The sequence below is a fragment of the Branchiostoma belcheri genome, unplaced genomic scaffold, assembly GCF_001625305.1.
Source record: "Branchiostoma belcheri isolate BF01 breed outbred unplaced genomic scaffold, Haploidv18h27 scaffold63, whole genome shotgun sequence".
NCBI lineage: Eukaryota > Metazoa > Chordata > Leptocardii > Amphioxiformes > Branchiostomatidae > Branchiostoma > Branchiostoma belcheri.
The window spans coordinates 21,045-40,137 of record NW_017804276.1 but is presented as its reverse complement, the minus strand read 5'-3'; the positions used below and the strand labels follow the sequence as shown (position 1 = coordinate 40,137).

At 40.9% G+C, this 19,093-nt stretch overlaps 1 protein-coding gene across 1 annotated transcript in view; it reads right to left on the bottom strand.

Moving 5' to 3' along the window:
* LOC109483182 overlaps window positions 1-19,093 on the bottom strand; it is a gene marked incomplete at its 5' end in the record, with an annotated part of 43,495 nt that overhangs the window by 8,986 nt on the left and 15,416 nt on the right. Inside the window, 13 exons of the mRNA XM_019786166.1 lie at window positions 1,215-1,397; window positions 2,013-2,109; window positions 2,920-3,104; window positions 5,021-5,173; window positions 5,942-6,100; window positions 7,139-7,252; window positions 7,986-8,154; window positions 9,297-9,532; window positions 10,999-11,154; window positions 12,335-12,575; window positions 13,937-14,076; window positions 15,724-15,897; window positions 16,629-16,865. Coding sequence (XP_019641725.1) covers window positions 1,215-1,397; window positions 2,013-2,109; window positions 2,920-3,104; window positions 5,021-5,173; window positions 5,942-6,100; window positions 7,139-7,252; window positions 7,986-8,154; window positions 9,297-9,532; window positions 10,999-11,154; window positions 12,335-12,575; window positions 13,937-14,076; window positions 15,724-15,897; window positions 16,629-16,865 — 2,244 coding nt within the window. The remainder of the gene's footprint in view (window positions 1-1,214; window positions 1,398-2,012; window positions 2,110-2,919; window positions 3,105-5,020; window positions 5,174-5,941; window positions 6,101-7,138; window positions 7,253-7,985; window positions 8,155-9,296; window positions 9,533-10,998; window positions 11,155-12,334; window positions 12,576-13,936; window positions 14,077-15,723; window positions 15,898-16,628; window positions 16,866-19,093) is intronic.

Below are 19,093 nucleotides of genomic sequence, written 5' to 3'. Positions count from 1 at the left end.
GATACGGAATACATTTTGTACATGTACCCCGTGTTGTATTCTATATAATATCAACAAGGTCAACAACTGCCTGCCTATTGTGCTCATCAGGCCAGAACTAAGATAGAAAGATGTCTTTCTCCTCCCTAGCCATGTCCTCTATAATATTATATAATGCTTGTAAGGTTGATTCACTAAAATTTCACTACTATCTCTCCAGCATTTGGAAAGGTCTTCCCTTGTGTCTTTGTGAACTCTTGTTTGTAGACCTTGTGAATCAACCACAGCAGCTGTATTATATTGAAGACTTGCTTTGGGCACTGCAAACACAATTATAGGCCAATGTACTGGCTTAACATTTCGGATCATTTCCAAATAATTATTTTGAGGCTGTCCTTCCGGTGCAATAGCTCAATTGGTAGAGTGCTCGCTTTGTAACCGGGAGGTTGTGAGTTCAAACCCCGGCTGGGTCATACCAAAGACTTTAAAAATGGTACACACTTCTTTCTCTGCTTAGCACTCTGCTTAGCACTCTTCGTGCATGAACTGTGCACGAAGTTCGGGAGAGGACTGCTGAACTCCCCCCTTTACCGGAACTGGCTACCTCCATACCGTGGGGAAGTCAGCTCACGTCACAACAGAACTTCTACTAACCTGGATACAATTCTCACAAAGACTGAAAGATTCCGCAATAGCTGCATTCCTTACTTGGTACGACTGCTAAACACATGTAACTAATAGTTCCCTTTTAATAATTGTTAATAGCATTTTTAACGTTGTACGTACACGTAGCTTTTACATAATATATGCATCATTACGCTCTAAAATATTTTAAAGAATTGTGTCGCATTTTAACCATGGTATGTGTAATTTCGAAATTTTAATGTGTATATCAGTAATTCGTGTCGTCGTGAGTACCGTCCTCCGGTGACCACTTTGTATTTTGTATATTTGTTATTTTGGTCAAGGGTAATTAATTATTTTAACTAATTAGCACATTGTAGTTACAACCGATTCAGGGCTTATGCCCTGCGAGATTGTAACATGTGCAAGACGAACAATAAACCAGTATTATTACACTCAGCACATATGAGAAAGAGCGTGGGAAGGCACACAGCACTACCAGTGGTCCAGCCCCCTTGCACTACTGTGTATCGCCCAAGGGCTACGGAAATGGAGATGGGCACCACCCTACGATCGACATAAGAGACCTTCTTCTTCTTCTGTCCTGTTACCTCTTGGATCACAGGCCAGTTGAAGTGGAGTCCACTGCTGGTTGTTCTCTGGCACGGTGTCTGTTGCTCCTCCAAAGGACGGGTTGTTCCCCTGCATCAGTCTGACACCCAGGTACTTCCACCGCTGACAGCCATTCGCTGGGATCTGGATGGAACCGGTCAGGGTCACCGTCTTCCTGCCATCTAAAACAAGATCAGAGATTTACTTAATGGCGTCTGTATGGTGTAGTGGATGGAGCATCCAACTGTCAAGCAAGGAGACCCAGGTTCAATCCCCAGACATGTCCGGACATGCACCTACAGGTAGACATTGCATGTGCCCTTGGAAAAGGCACTTTACAGTGTCATATTTCCCCCCTGTTAGAGGGTTCCTGGGCCCTACTAGGGTTTGGGCTGGCGTTAGGAAGGGCATCCAGCCGTAAAAAATCTTGCTTCAAAATAGACATCTTGCATTTGACACATCTAACCCCCATTTTTTTTGGAAAAATGGATAATACTAGACTAGTAAGTACAAAAAATGAATATTTAATAATATAATAATAGATAAAATAATCCAAAACCTAATCATTTCTTTGATGGGTCAAGATCTAAACACACCAAATTTCATGACGATCTATTGACAGCTGTATATTAACCGCAGTTTACGCACTCAGTTAAAAACATACAAAAAATTCTAGTGACTTAAAACATAACCTTTTTGGCAAAGGTAAAAAACCATACCTCTTTATTCATGCGATACATATTTATAACATTGACAAGTTGAACACACAAAGTATACAGAAAGTTGCAGATACTTACTGTTTTCCCTGAGATCTGGACCTAGTCCATTGCTGGGGTCCAAAATCCAATCAGATGAAGTTAACCTCACCTCTGACAGTACCAGCTCATCAGTACCCTGAAAAATATAACAGAAAGGCAATGATGTATCTGCATCTGTATCTGTGTATAACCGGTATAACCGCCATTCGGTGTAACACACCAGCTTCACAGGCATGCCGCGTGGCATCAGGTAGCTACATGTATATCACACCGAATGACTTGTTACACTCAATCTTTGCACATTTAATTGCAGGAGTTGTTTAAAGCTGTCTAGTGATCATGCCCCAACTGTGCTTGGTGGCAACGAGTTCCAGTCTACGATATTTCTGGGGAAATATGAGTTTTTGAACACCTCAATTCTTGGTTGATAACTCTGATATTTGAAGGCATGACTGTTTCTTGTTCTTTTCTGGGCTGGTATCAGATACTTTAGTGGTTGGTACGTCCACCAGTTTATTAGTCATTTTGCACATATTTCAGTCCATACCATATGGTATGGATGAAATATATTGTGTTCTCTCATGTTTCTTTTCCTCCTCCTTCTCCTTCTCCTACCACACAGTCAACTCTGTCATTTTTTAGCCAAATGACCTGGAATTTGGTATGGAGCCAGAGTGGGCCAATACCCCCAGGCTTTTTTTCCCATTTTTTTGATACATGCCTTCGAAAATTTTTATGAAGGTTTTTTGGGGCATTTTTCAACAAAAAATGGATTTTTGGATCCTGAGCCCTGGTATTACAACCAAGTGATCTGAAATTCGGCATAAGGGTACCTTGAACGTGTGTCTACAGAATAGCAGTCACTGGGAGATGGACTGAAATATGCTGTATTTGCTCCCAAGCAAATGTCGGCCTTTCTAGTGTACATTTGTTTCTCCACACTCACCATAGGATCTGCAGTGACGAGGATGTCCATGGTGTAATACGTGGTCCCGCGTCTGGCCGGGTAGAGTCGCGTACAGCCCCCCCACAGACAGGACAGGTCCACTGTGATGCTGACGGGGGTGTCCACCTCCTCCCACAACAGGTGCTGAGGGACGGAGTACTGCACAGCCACCACTCCAAACATATCTAGATTGATGATAGATTGATGAAGATTGAAGCATAAAATTTCATTTGCTTAGGCTACACTGACTTAATTTTATGGATGACATCCTCTGAAGACCCCCAAACTACAGTAGTGTGCGTGGGCGAATAAAAAAAATCCGGCCAAAAATAAAAAATGCTACTAAACCACAGGAATACAAAGCTGGTTTTGTGAATTTGCAGCAGTACATACATGCATAGCGACGCATATGAGAAGCAGGCACATGCTGGCTTTTTGCAGAATTTATGACTCAGCACTGTACGTACAATGTATGTACTCAGTTCTTGAGTCGTGGAGCTTCGGTAGCCTGGGTGCCCGGCTCCATATATTGTTGCTAACTACCATAGACTAACCAGGCCTAGAGCCAGACCAGAGCCTCAGTGGACCTCAGGCGAAAATCAATGCGCGCGCGGATGTCATCCATAAAGTTAAGGAGGTGTGGCCTAACTAAGATCAGACGCCTTCTACAGGAACTCTTTCTTCCCACACAGTTATGGTTTACAAATACTATAGTGTGTAGTCATTATACTGACAATCTATTTAGATACATGTATCCGGTCAAGACCTGGCACAATTATGTCTCTTTAAGCATTAGGAGAATTGTTTGAAAAGACAGAACAATGAGTCTGGTACAACGTAGGTTCATATTTTAGTACACTGTACTTCCAAAAGAGACCACTGAAAATTGGAATGTACATCTACACGTATGTCACTAATTTGTTAACATCCCTGGTCCTATAGTTATCGCCATGTCCTAATTATTGCCAAATCAACAATGTTGCAGATTATGCAGGAGAATATATACAATGTAGATAGCATCCTTTGTTTATATCTATAGTGCAGTCTGTAATGTGGTTTTGCAGGTATTTACTACCAGCTCTAATTCTACATTCACGCAACTCTTGTCGTTTGTGAGATAAAACTTCACCCAGTGACCTCGCCAAGTCATGCAAGATGGCTACTGGCAAAGCCCATCTGATCCAGAGTGTAACAAAACCAGCAAAAATACAGAAACTATGGTGCACTTGCCACTTTTTATCCATTGAGCATAATATAGTGGAATAAATCATTCTTTGATCATCCAACCTATCCCATGCAAAGGTTTATAGGAAAGGCTTAGCCTATCATTTGAGAATTTTCAATTTATGGCAATAATTAGAGCAACCAAATTCAGCAAATACACATGGGCACAAGATCGACATGGTCAGTATCATGCCTCACCTCCAAGTACAGGATCATCAACAAACAAAAGATATATTGCACGTAATAGTAGAGGTATAGTGCAATCATTATGATGCTATGACTAAAGCTTCGGTCACAACCCACCGTACGTAGGGCATCCATGCGTAGTGAGTACTGCCTCCGTACGGAATCCTACGGATTTGAGAGCACGCAGACACGCCGTAGAATATTAAGTGCATGTAAAACTTTTTCTGCGTGCGGTCTGTGGAATCACCACCCGTACGTGCGAGTACGAGCGACGCGCGTGCCCCGTACGTACCGTACGGAAGAATCACGTGTGAGTACGGTCAAGTTGCAATTGCACAGAGATCGTACATTGTAAGCACGTACAACTCACTTACCACTTGCGCAACGAACGATGCACGCAACCGCTCACGGCCAGATGTGGTGTGCAGACCACACTCTTACACCTTGCGAAACCATGTGAGTGACGTGTGTCGATGCCACTCCTTCCCCACGTTTTCAGAAAAAATGTACCAGACGTATGTAGCCTCCCAAAAATTCCACGGACAAATAGCACGTATGGCGGGTTGTGACCAAAGCTTAACAAATTGTAAACTTGTGGTTTGTCTATAATCTATTGCAGCAACAAATCAAAATTGGGAAAATATGGCGATAATTAGGACCAGGGATGTTACAACAGTACTGGTGACCTCACCTCCACTACAGGACACCCTGACCATCTCAGCATGGTAGTTGTTGAACTCTTTTGTCTCATCCACCCTGTTGTCTGGGTCCATCTCAGCTATCAGGTACACATCTCCACAGTACGACTTGTGAAGATCAGCAGGCAGTCTCAGGCCAGATCCATCTATGAGACGATAAATTAAAAGTATTAAAAATAGAGGAATGAAAATGATGCCTTTTCTTCAACCTTTATTTAACCTTGAAAACGTACAGAAAGTACACTCTTGCTAGTAAGAGAATAAGGTAATCAGAGATGGCGGACTTCACCCCCTTTACCAATATTGCTTGGCAAGTTGACTGGCAATATGTACAAACAGACTGACCAATATACATGTAGTTCTTCACTCCTTTTATGTTGATGTAGTAAAAGGTCACTCAGAAAGCTAATGGATGCATGGTAGTGTACAAAGCAGCAACTAATTCAGTACCATGGAGATATAGTTCCTACTGGAAGGGAGGACTCTCCTGCATTCAAAAATAATGTATGTATATGGGATCCCCCACTGCCACCACCAGGGCTCGAAATTCATTTTTAGGTGCACTGGTGCACCCAACCTAAAAAATTGGGTGCACAAAAATATTTTGGATGCACCATATAAGATGGAAATAAGAATGTCAGCAAAAACTAAATACATGCATGTATGTTTTATTTCTTAAGGAAGTGTTATAACAATGATTTTATTCTTTTTCTAACACTTAGATGTTAAGAATATGCTGTATACTACAATACAATGTACATTTAACATCAACCTACGAAAATATTTGAGTGCACTGGTTCACCTACATAAAATAATAAAATAATTGGGTGCACAACTCCAAATTAGGGTGCACAAAGGTGCACATGCACCCAGTATTTCGAGCCCTGCACCACCCAAAAGAAAGGGAGCCTTACCAACAGTGTTGCCACTCAGGTCCAGACTCTGTGTGGATGCCTCCAGGGCTGCAGACAGGGGTTTGTCGGCTGGTATCCTGTACCCCAGGTCTGTATCCACTGATGTGTCCAGACTTTCATCTGCTGACAGCCACAACTTGTACCTGAAGGAAGCCTCCTCTAAAGAAAGAAAAAAACAGACTGAGTGCATTTTGACCAGTTTTTGACAAAAGTTTTGCAGTTTTTTTAGTATTCTGTTGCAATGCCCTCTTGAACACAAATTCATAACATGGAATATACCAGTTATGCATTTTCAATGAATTACTGTACCCACTTCCAAAGTATTCCAATAATAATACACTTTGGGACTTGTGTACATGTACATGTTTGTGTGTGTGTGTCTGTGTGTGTGTGTCTGTTAGTGTGTGTGTGTGTGTGTGTGTGTGTGTGTGTGTGTGTGTGTGTGCATGTGTTTGTGTGAATAAAGGAAGTTGAATGTGCTTCAGTGTGCTTTATTAAGTACCAGGTAACCCAAAATTGTCTATTGTTTGGTAATACCAAGCTTACCACTTCAGTCTATAGTTGACATTTGCTGCACAGACATTGAAGCCCACAACAGCTGACTAACAGAACAGGGTAAAGTCAATCCAACAATCTAGACAGTACAAATGTTGATGTCGTGTGGCATAGCGGCAGAGTGCTTGACTTGGAACCAAGAGGTTCCGGGTTCGAGCCCTGATATGCCTGGACATGCGCTCTGATCTTGTGCCCTTAGGAAAGGGAGACTTTACACGACTTCCCTCACTTTGCTCAGGTGAAAATAAGTATTGTATTGTCTCATGTTGGTGGCGGCATTAATGATATGATATGATATGAATCTTTATTGTATGTTCTTGCCCAGATGGGCTAAATGCACAAGATGACATGCAGTATGCAAAACATGAGTATTGCACACAGGGACGATATATTCTAAATAAATGCTAATTGCTAGGAATTTATACATTATAACAATACTATATACTACCTATCATCTACTGTTAGTTGCCCTTTCTTCTCTCTTTTTGAAACATTTGGAAACATAATAACATAGTTTTTCTGCTATACATTCGTCCTTGCATGACATTACATGTATATAATGAAAAAACTTGAGTGTGTCGTCACCACGTCTTGTGATTACATGTTGGAATTTAAAAAAAATGTTGATGGACAAGACTTTACCTAGCTGCCTGCTCCCTGTCAGGTCCACACCTGCCAAAAGTGTGAAGTTGTGTGTTTCCCCAGGTGTCAGGTCACCTTCTACAGACAGTCCTGTCACCTTCAGGTCCACAGAGTCTGTCAGATATTAAACACAAGACAGTCAAATCTTCTGAAGGGGACTGATGTAACTTGTTCTTCTTGGACTAATGTCCTTCTCTGGCTGGTTGCTTAATGCTTTAGCTTGCAAAATTGGGACAGGGAAAGGGTGGTTGTTATGACCAGGTGGCTAGTTTGAAGAGGTGGCCAGGTTTGTTATGGCTTCACCACTATGTGGTCATCAGAATGGCATGCAGAGCAAGCAACCAATAGGCATGCAGCTTTCCTCTATTCTTCTTGCTGATTGGCTGTTGGGATTTGATTGGGTTAACTCAATTAACACCTGTACAAAGCCATGCCATATTGACAGTATAAACTTTATTCAAGTGTTTTGGTAGGTATGTCAAACTTTCCTGCTCCAGCATTGGAATGCGGGACATAAACCCTTCTTTTTATCTTGAAAATCAACAGTAACTGTTTGCATTTTGCAATTAAAAATCCTAACCAATAATGTAGGGGATAGCTATCCAACTGTTGTCACTTCATACTATAGTTATATCGATGTAAAGAATTGTTTTCCCTTGTGTTTCTCGTTCTTTCCCTGTCACGTCGTGAAATGTGGTGAAGCCATCCGCTACATTTCCTCCAAAGCAAATGTCGGCCTTTCTAGTTTTTTTTTTACATTGTCTTACATGAATATTGTGTTCCATCTTCAATACATATTTCAAAGGTTCAACACTCTTAACAAACAAATCCTGATGATATAACTGACCTGCAGTACAATTCAGCTTGAGCCCGATGGAGTCGTAGTTGTTGGATATGACGTCGTCGTCAGCCACCACCCCAACCAGCAGGAACCTGACAGTGTCACATGTCTCCGCTGGGACCGTCACTTCTGCACGGACAGGGACGGTCAGAGACTGACCCATCTTCATACCAATCTGTATACGAAAACAGACAATGTCAAAACAGATGATACATCAATCAACTAGAGAAGTAACATTTGCAATGTTTAACTTCGAACATGGTCTGCTCTGTTAATTCTCACTCAAACACATTCACATAGTATTACATGTACATGTACTACTAGTATATGGTGACAGGAGCAGAGCAGACCATGAAATTGCAACATTATGTAACCAAAAACCAGTCACCATGGTGACAAATGTCAACTAATTATGTCATTGTTCAGGTCAGAGGTCACTGGAGAAGAAGAAGAGGAAGAAACTGAGCAAAAACAATATGTTCCTTTGGTAAACATAGACAAGGCACGATGGAATGGACAAGGCACGATGGAACGGAACTTTTAAGACTATCGATGTCACACACTGATTTGGTGTGCCAATGACAGTTTAATACCAGTTAGAAATGTATTCATTTGCCACCAAGAACAGTATATTATTATTATTATAAACATATGATTTAATAAAATCATCCACAGGCATCAGGAACTGACGCATGACGACTGTAGACATGTCTCCTCTTTACAGATGGAAAGAAAAATCAACAAACAGCATCATCTAGAACCTAAACTTATCCTTTAGTGAAAATCAAACCCACCATGATTGTTAGCTGTGAACAAACAAACATGGCTAAAAACAATACCTAGTCCCACAGAAGGATATCTCAAACTTCCACAGTATGCTGGCTGTTCTCTAGATCTAGTTGAGGAGGAACTTAGACCTTAGTTCCTCCTGCAACTAGTTGCATCAGTCAATTTGCAGACTTAACAGTACTCCGCCATAGGTTTCTGTTTTGTGCCGCAGCAGTCAAGAATTGCGTGTTACCAAATCCCAGTTTTTTCCCATCATTCTGTATTGTTTTGCGTACGGTAGTTCTAGGTCTTCCTTGGTATTTTCCCGTTTGATTTCAAATCCATGGCTATCCTGGTTGTTCTTTTGTTTGGTAGTCTCCATACATGTCCTGCAAACCTCAGTCTTCTTTCAGTTACCATTTTGCTGATACATGTACATTGTAGGGGGGACGTTGGCTCTCAGCATGAGCTCTTTGTTGGTGACATGGTCCCTCCGAGAGATGCCCAAGAACCCTTCCACACACTGAGGTAAAATCAGCCTGGCCTTACCTTGGTAACAGGAAAGTCGGATCCAGGCAGGCTGATTGGGATGTCAGTCCCATCCAGTGTAGCATCAGCAGACAGGGCCAGCATGATGTCAAAGTTGGTTTTGCCATGCTCAGCCTGGTCGATATCTTGCGGTCCTATGTTGGTGATGGTCAGATCCACTGTGACGTGGGTAGGGACGTCCCTCCAGACCACAGGCTGGACTGGATGGTAGCCGGCTGCCTCCACTTTGTACACATCTGTGTAAAAGCGGTCATGTTTTTGTAACAGTTGTTTGAGACACCAGCTGATCACTATTTATTGCACTGCAAATTTTATACTGAAAGGACCAAAATGTTGTTATCCATATCTTGCCTTCATCTTGAAAACATACTCCCTTCCGACCCCCTCAATGCAAATGACGCCACATTATGTACTTTACTTCTTACAGGTAGGCCCTTCCTCCCATACCCTACTAACTGCCGTATCTTTGATATTGTGTTCAACTATATTCATCACTCTGGAAGATTTGACCAATCTCATTAATGTTATGCTATAGGTATTGGTGCGCCAGCCACTTTCATTTTATGTTTATGTTATACCTTATGTCATCTTTATGTTTACATTATGTTTTATGAGCAGCAGATTCACATATTAAGCACAACAACTGCTTCCTATCCAATGCTCCAAAATCCATGTGAATAAAATAAAAAAATAACAGTTGTTTTTACTCAATAGCCACCTCATAACAAAGGCCACTGGGATACGTGCATAGATCTGGAACTTAAGTATTTTTTCTCCCTATAGTAGTGTGATTGATGTACATTATTTTGAAAACTGAGGTCATCCTTGGATCAAACACCTAGTTCTTGTTACGTCGGTGAAGATTAGACATCCAGGTAATGAGATACTAAAAAAAATAGTTACTCAAGCAACTGGATAATGATTACGTTTCAGGTAGCATCCACTACCTTTTGTCAGAGACTGCAGGAGAAATGCAGGTTTATAACGGTTACCACATCTGCATTTCTCCTGCAGTCTAGTATCCAACAACCTAACCATTTGGTCATTAAATGCTTGATACTGCATAATAACTGTTTACAATAATATTATAACCTTCTCTCTTCTGTCAACTATGTACAATACTCAAATACTGCAGCTGCATGTGCAGACATACATTGTATATTTGTTGGAATCAAATCGTTTTATTTAATTTGTAGTGTCTTAATACATTGTAGATCCTGTTGGTGTTTATGTAATGTGTTTCACTAGTATAATGATTGATTGTTGTATTCAACTTCTGTATGAAAATTTGGGCTTTGCTTGCTTGTATTAAGTATTGCCTGGTGGCGACATGAATATAGTAACATGAGTGTGTCGCCACCACGTCTTGTCACTGTATGTTTCAATAAAAAAAACTATAACCAAAGAACAAAAGCTAAGAACCAGCTACATTGGAGCACGTTGGCAGAACGTACTGCACCTGCGTGAAACCCGTAATGTATTGTGCATAGCACTTCGGTAGAACGTCTCATATAAGGTCGTATTTACTATATAAGGTTAACACTTCGTCTGTAGTTTCCAAATGTTATGTTGGAAAAAATGTCATCTGCAACAGGCAAAATTCTGATGCAACGTTGACCAAAAATCCAATGGAAACCGTGAAAAATGGGGGTTTTGCGCAGGCGCAGGACGTTCTGCCGACATGATCTACACTGGTGCTCACCACGAGGACAGACGACGTAGACTTTCTGCATCTTGACGTTGTTGGCCTCCAGCTTCTCCCTGTACATGCCTGTATAGTCCACTCCCTGCTGCTGTGTGCTGTCCACGATCACAGCCAGGTACTGTGGACCACAGGCATCCGGAGGGATGGGCAGTCCTACAATTGTAGCAGGGAAAATCACAAAATCAAATCAAACTCTAGTTATCTGACCAGTGACCAACCACCAACCACCTTTGACTTGCAGCTCACATCACACTTCTGTAAGGCCATACCAACTTGATTTGTTGGTTCTCGGATTTTTTCACAAAAGATATGAAGCGACAGGGTGAAAAAAAAATAAAAGCAGACTTAGGCTTCCTATCATCATCATAGCTTGTCGCCAATCCACTCCAAATGCTATGATAGGAGCCATGAAGTCAACATATATACCAGGCTGGTTTGTAATGCAAACAATGAATTTCAAACTTTTAATCAACTACAGCATTGTTAGATGAAAAAACTGTTACAACTACCTTCAACTGTTGGGGCCAAAATAAAGATTTAGCATTTTGGAGTTGATTGTAATGTTTTGTTTTTTTTGCAAATCAGAAAAAAATGAACCGGACGAATCCGTAAACCAACAAATTAAATTGGCGTGGCCTAATGTAATAAGTTCAATTGGGTCCTCAATTACCAGTCAAAAATACAGTGAGTCCAATCCTTGTGCTGAAATTTACGCTATAAGGCAATATATGCAAGTACACTATTCTCTACTATAACTTTGAATCTAAAGATTCTGGGCTTGAATACCTACATGTGTATCAGGCCCCAATGTTGTGCATTTGGGAAACACTACTAATTGTATTTCCTTGAGCATGTACATGTATAAAATCCCAAGGCACTTACAGTGTACGATACATTTAAGGCTAGGGGTCCATCCTGGTTCACTCTGATGTGGATCAAAGTGGAGTTGTATATACTTGTACATGTACATTACTGGACTATTATGCCAGGTTACTAAAGGCAGTTTACCAACAGAAATAAACAAAAAAGTGGGGCCGTGTGGCATAACGGCAGAGTACTCGAACTAAGAGGTGCCGGGTTCAAGACCTGACATTCCACTGATCTTGTGCGCTTGCAATGGAAAGACACTTTGAGCCTGACACTTTACACGACTTTTCTCACTTAACTCAAGTAAAAATGAGCATTGTCTTTCCTGTATTCCTTTCTATGTGTGGGGCACAACACGAGTAACAGCTGCCTTTGTCTCGAGTGTATTGTATTGTTACAATTTCTATAAACTTTAAGTTAACAAAAAATTGAATCAAAAGTAACAAATAGACAAAGAAGTCCCCACCTTGCATGTTGTCGGACAGGTCCAGCAGGTCCCCACCCACCATCCTGCCCCTCAGCACCTCCCCCTGAGGGAAGGACATGTTGTAGTCCAGCATCCGGTCTTCCTCGTCAATCACCGCGTCCTCCGATAGGACGAACCGGAAGAAGAAGTTATAGGCCGGGCGGGCGGCTGTCATCGGGGGCAGCGTCAGCGGGCCAGTCAACTGTACCGTCAGTTGGAACAGTACGTAGATGGGCTGGTTCTGATAAAAAAAATAAACTGTAATTCACATGATGTTCACGGTAGCAAAAGTTCACGGTCTGGGAAAAGTGGGCATGCTTCGCGGAACTATATATTCACGGTGGTGACAGGTGCAGGAATACGAAAGTCAAGGAGTCATTTGTTAACTGTAATGATAAGTTCACGGTATAGAATTGACAGTGCAGTAAACATAAAAGTATAGTCAATGAAAAAATCAGGAATTACAACCTGGCCTATGCTTGGTCACTCTAACCTGTACCGTTAATTGGAACAGTACATAGATGGGAGCATGTTGGCAGAACGTACTGCACCTGCGCGAAACACGTAATGTATTGTGCATAGCACTTTGGCAGAACGTCTCATATAAGGTCATATTCGCACATATAAGGTCAACACTCCGTCTGTAGGTTTCCGAATGATATGTCTGAAAAAATGTTGTCTGCAACAAGCAAAATTCTGATGCAACATTGACCAAATATCCAACGAAAACCATGAAAATGGGGGTTTTGCTCAGTACGTTCTGCCGACGTGTTATAGATGGGCTGGTTCTGGGTGAAAGGATAGGTTCACAACATTAGCATGAAAGTTTGTAGGATTCATCTTGAAGCAGGGCAACTGAATCAGAGATTTCAGGAAGTGTGCTGGGTTTTTGTGAATGTATTGGAACTGTGGACAGGATCATATGATGCCATTCAATTGGGTATAACACCACTTCATGAATTCCTCCATATACCGCCCACTGTGCTTGGTCACCTTTGGGTTTGATCTATCAATCATCTGTCAAAATCACCTCCCACCCACAACGCAATTAGGACAGACCAACACAGCAAGAACTTAAAGCCAACCAAAACAATACTTTCATGTATTACCCAGAAGTAACTTATAGAATTTTAGTATCCAGGACTAACAGAACTAGTCACGGACTGCATGAAAATAAATCTAACATGTACAGATCTCTTAACTGAGTTGTTATAAATGTAAAAGAGCCTCTGCTCATAAAGCAGGGCTCAAAATACTGGGTGCATGTGCACTTTAGTGCACCCAAATTTGGAGCCGTGCACCCAATTTTTTTCTATGGGTTTACATAATATGTCAAGATGTTGAATTTAGAGTAGTACTAGTATTCAGCAGATTCTTAAAACGTAAGTGTCAGAAAAATATTAAAATCATTCTTGTAGTACTTAATTTCTTGAGAAACAAAACATAATTAGTTTTTGCTGACATTGTGCACCCATAGAAAATGGTGCACCCACCAGTGCACCTATTCCCAAAAATGAATTTTGAGCCCTGTAAAGTCAACAAATTTACATAATGCACTGTGTACAGGGGAGTTCATAATTATAACAAAAGTGACAACCATACCAGAGGGTCTTCAGTTTCTAACGTCTCCTGTCCCTGTTTGTACAGGTAATGGTTGTCAGGTGTAGACATGTCGTGTTGTATGGTGTTACCCCCGTGTAGGTGGAAGTCTTCAACACTTAGGTCAATCATGGCGTCCTGACCTAAGGGACACAGTTAAAACGAAAGTAAAAAAAAATCTTTCCCATACCTTTTGGAGTCTGGGGTAGTTCATTTGCCTTCATTTGCAACAACCAAATACACAACTACCACACTAGACAAGCACAATTATTACACAGACCCAACTACATATCCAAAGCAGGCCAACGTACATTTGCATAGAGTGGCAGTAACTTACAATTCACTAAAAGTCTTATACAAAACAAGCACCCACACTTAAATCACTTTAAGAGAGACTGAAATATGATTAGTACTGAACTTCTGACACTTGACCTTTCGAACACTGACCGATTATGATTTATAAGTATTTTTTTATTATTTGCTTGATTTGTACATAATGGTTTATTACTACTATGTTCAAGTACTTTATTATTTATGATCTACTATTCCTAAGTTTCTATTATTTGGAGCTTGACCTCTGACATCTCACCTCTGACTGATCTTGTATTTTGATTTATGATTTCTCTATTACGTTTAATTATTATTTTATGTTACATTATTTTCTTGTATGGGCTCCCTTGGAAATCAGCTCCAATGGCTGAAGGGACCATCCATGTGTCCTCAAGATAAATAAATAAATAAATAAAGTAGTACTCATTTTCTATAGCTAAACACTTGTAGGCTGTACATTGTAGCTACCTCACATTTCATCACTTCTGACCTATTTGAAATACAGTCAAGCCTGCCAAGGAGACTACCTCTTTAAGCAGGCCACCTGGCCATGGTGACCACTTTTTGTTGGTCCCAAAAATTTTCCCATTGACACAAGCATTAAGCAACCTGTCCAAGGTGACCACCTGGCCAACGTGACCGTGACCACCCTGAGTTGGGTCCACTCAAGGCCTGATACCTGCCCATGGTGACCACATCATTTTCGATCATGTTGATTATTGATGATAACTAATGAGAAATCATGGACAAATCAGCCAGTTTGCCTCGACTGCTGGATGATGTTTTTGTTTGACGTAAATTGTTCCGTGTGTCACTCTCCCCACATGCAGCATTTGACATTAGAACATCTCCACTTGGAAACTATTTATGCCTCAGTCATGTTGTGGGTCGAGTCAGGCGACCCTCTTCAAGGAGACCACCTGTCCAAGGTGGCCACTTTTCTTTGGTCCCCTGGGTGGTCGGCTTGGACAGGTTTGACTGTAGTGGACACTGTCTGGCAGGGGGTGTCTATGAGTTCTAGCATTCACTTCATAATAAGGCCACACCAATTTAATTTATTGGTTAACGGGTTCGCCTGCTTCATTTTTTCTGATTTGCAAATAAAAATAAAAATTCAGAATCAACTGCAAAATGCTCATATTTTGCCCTGAACAGTTGCTTTCTTCCTAGTTGTTACAGTTATTCCATCTTTCAATGCAGTGGTATCATTAAAAATTCAAAATTCATTGTTTAAATTTTGTACCGGCCTGGTGTGTTGACTTCATGGCTCCTATCGTACCATTTTGGGCCATGATAGGATGCCTAGGCCTGGTTTTATTTTTTTTTTCGCCCGCCCGCTCCATTATTTTTCTAGGAAAATCCATTAACCAAGAAATTAAATTGGTGTGGCCTAATGCAGGAAAAAAATTCTATCAAAAAGAAGATATCAGAGATATAACACTACAAAACATGCCACTTACTGTCCCAGCAGTCTGCCCAGGGTAGTGTCTGTCTGGCCATGTTGTTGGCGACCACAGGATCGGCTGTTTCAGACATGACAACTTCTACTACCAGGAAGTCTGCTGTAGCACAGTCACTGTCATCGATGGTCAGGTCTCCTCCCAACACCAGCACAGAAGAGTAACCAGTAGGGTCTATACGGCAGAAACAAAGGGTTAGGATATGGTTATCTTGTGTACATCATTGCACAATAAATAACGTATTTTTCAGAATATGATATCATTTGAATTAACTTGTCATTGCATAAAGTTATGAATCAGATACATTTGTAGTTTTTGCAGTGCAATTCTGTAGTACAACACTGGAAATGCATTATTAATTTTGGAGTTTTGTGGATTTGCAGTAAAGAGGTTACCATTAAATGTACAAATTTTAAAAATAAATTCACTGCAAAAAGTCCGGTGATTTACAGTATCATAAGGCCATGTTTAATACCTGTGGATAGTTTCATGAGGTTGGTAACTAGAGACACTGATTTAAGAGACTCTTTTTAAACAACCAATTCTTTTATTCAGCCGACATTTCGGTGACCATCTGTCACCTTCCTCAGGGCAATTCTGACTGGTTCACATTGCACTGCCGCACAGGTGTTGCTGCTATAGATGCATTCCCAAATGTAACAGTATTTACATAATCTACACATATGCGTGTCACTGATTGGATTACAGGGAAATGTATCTACAATGTGTACCCAAACATTCGGAAGTTTAATTATTATACATATATACATAATGGTGGTCAGTTATTTAACAGTTACAGAAAACTAGGAACAGAATCCAAAAAGCGGTTCCAAATGTACAGATGTGTCATAAGTACATGGTAGTCATTTACACAACAAGTCTATTTCTTTACTCAAGTTTAATACCTCTGTCATACGATGCGATGCTCCTGAAGTTCTCCTCAAAGGTGACAGCTCTCTCCGTGTCTCCTGAAGGACCCATCTGTAGTTTGACTGACAGCTGAAAGACACACGGGTCCTTGGGGAAGCAGTCTTCCTTCCTGTGGCAGGTCAGTACTACAGACATGTTGACTGGAGTTGGGACCTCCTCCTGAATGTAAGTCTGTGGTGAGGACAGCTGAAGACGGGAAACTCCCAGCACATCTGCAGAAATGAGTGAATTAATGTAACAAGTTACACAATGTACTAGTAGTTTAGGCCCCACCAATTTAATTTCTTTGTTTACAGTTAAAACTTTTGATCCAACACCAAATATTCTCTCACCTAGAGCTTTTGACAAGTCACTATGGTCTTCCTCATTAGACTGGTCGAAAGCTCTAGGTGAGAGAATTTCTGGTGTTGGATCAAAAATTTTAACTTTAAACAGTAACTACCAACACAGATGAACCTTCATGACAATTTAATTTGTTGGTTCTTAGATTCGCCTCTTCATTTTTTTTCTGATTTGCCAAAAAAAAGATTCTGGTTCCTAATCAAGTAAAAAATGCTCATATTTTGCCCCAAACAGTAACTGTTGAGGAAAGTCCTTTTCTTCCTAGTTGTTACAGTTTTTCCATCTATCAATGCAGTGGTTTGATTAAAAGTTCAAAATTCATTGTCTAAATACTAACCAAGCCTTTTGTGTCAACCTCATGGCTCCTATGGTAGCATTTGGGGCTATAATACGATGCCTAGACCTGTTTTTTTTTTTTTCGCCCTGTCACTTCATATTTTTTCGGAAAAAATCAGAGAACCAACAAATCAAATTGATGTGGCCTTACTGTACCATCTGTTGTAGGCTGTTATACAATTTGATGTCGTACAATTTTGAAGCAGGCTGTGACAGAACCAACTGCTAACGAGGATGTAATCTAAAAGAAGATAGCTGAATGCTATAGGTACATTGGGAATACTAACAGGAAGATAGGGAAAAGGTCCCAGAAAAGGTTATGTCATTTTTTGTCTTCAATTGATATGTATATATCCAATATATTATGTTGTAGCACGTTGGCAGAACGTACTGCGCCTGCGCCCCGTATTTTCGTGTTTTTCGTTGGGTTTTTGGTCAACGTTGCATCAGAACTTTGCCTGTTGCAGAGGATATCTTTTCCGACATAGCATTTGGAAACTACTGTCAAAATGCTAACCTTATATGAGCGAATACAACCTTATATGAGACATTCTGCCGAAATGCTATGTACAATACATTACGGGTTTCGCGCAGGTGCAGTACGTTCTGCCGACCTGCTTTATGTTGTGTTTAAACTTTGTTGTCTTATGAGAAGTAATGTTGCTAAAAGTGCATACTATAGACATGAATCAGGGGGAAAATTCACAATAATTATTATGAATAAAACAAGAAATCCACAAAAGTTTTGAATGTTTCCCAAAGATCTTTGCTAACATCTCGTTATTGGTGCATGGTGAACAAAATGACTCATAGACTGGTGGATACACTCAAAGGAGAAAAGAACAAGAAATAGTCATGCCTTCAAGTACCAGAGTTATCAACCAAGGATTGAGGTGTTAAAAAACTTGAATGTTATTTCCTAGAACTATCACAGACTGGAACTTGCTGTCACCAAGTGCAGTTGGGGAATTATTGTTAGATAGCTTTTAACATTGTTTAGAGTTGGATGTTCAAGGGTTAGGTGTAACAAGGCATTCAGTGAAATATAGCCAGCTGCTGCTGCGCCACATGCCTACGAAGCTGGTGTGTTACGCCGAAGGGCAGTTATACTTTTTTTTTCAATCATACATGTAGGTTACCACAAAACAAGGCTCATGGGAGCCACTTAAAATGTTTTGGGTTACAGAACAGCCAGTGAGGACAGATGGTTGTTGACCTTAGATTTGAAGAGTTTAAGTTTATACTCATAAGGGAAGCAATCACGGTAGCTTATTCCGAAGTGATGTTCTGGGAATGAAGCTTTCAGCGTGGAACTTCCTCCTAAGAGGTGGTGAATGGAGGAAGAAAGGGTGATTTGCTTCTGATTCAGTGGAAGTGGCAAGACGTGTCCATGCTTAGAATTTTCGAAGTGGGGGCACTAGCGAATGAAGTTCCACGGAACATTTACCGTGGAAGAAGCGATAAAATAACGCAAGGCTTGCAACAGTACGCCTGCATGTATGTGAGAGTGGTTGTAGGGTGGCAAACAAGTCTGATACAAGAATAAGTCCGCGATACAGATACTGATACAGTTATTGTTTGTTTGTTTGTTTGTTTCGCATAACCGGTAAACGGCCTTAGGCGTAACACACCAGTTATGTACATGTGCATACATGTACAAGCTGCGTAAGACCGGACTGTAAGGTTTTGAACCACTCACACCGGGAAGGTCCCCTACTCTTTTGATAAGTGCGGTGGGTTCTTTAACGTGCATGGGGTGTGG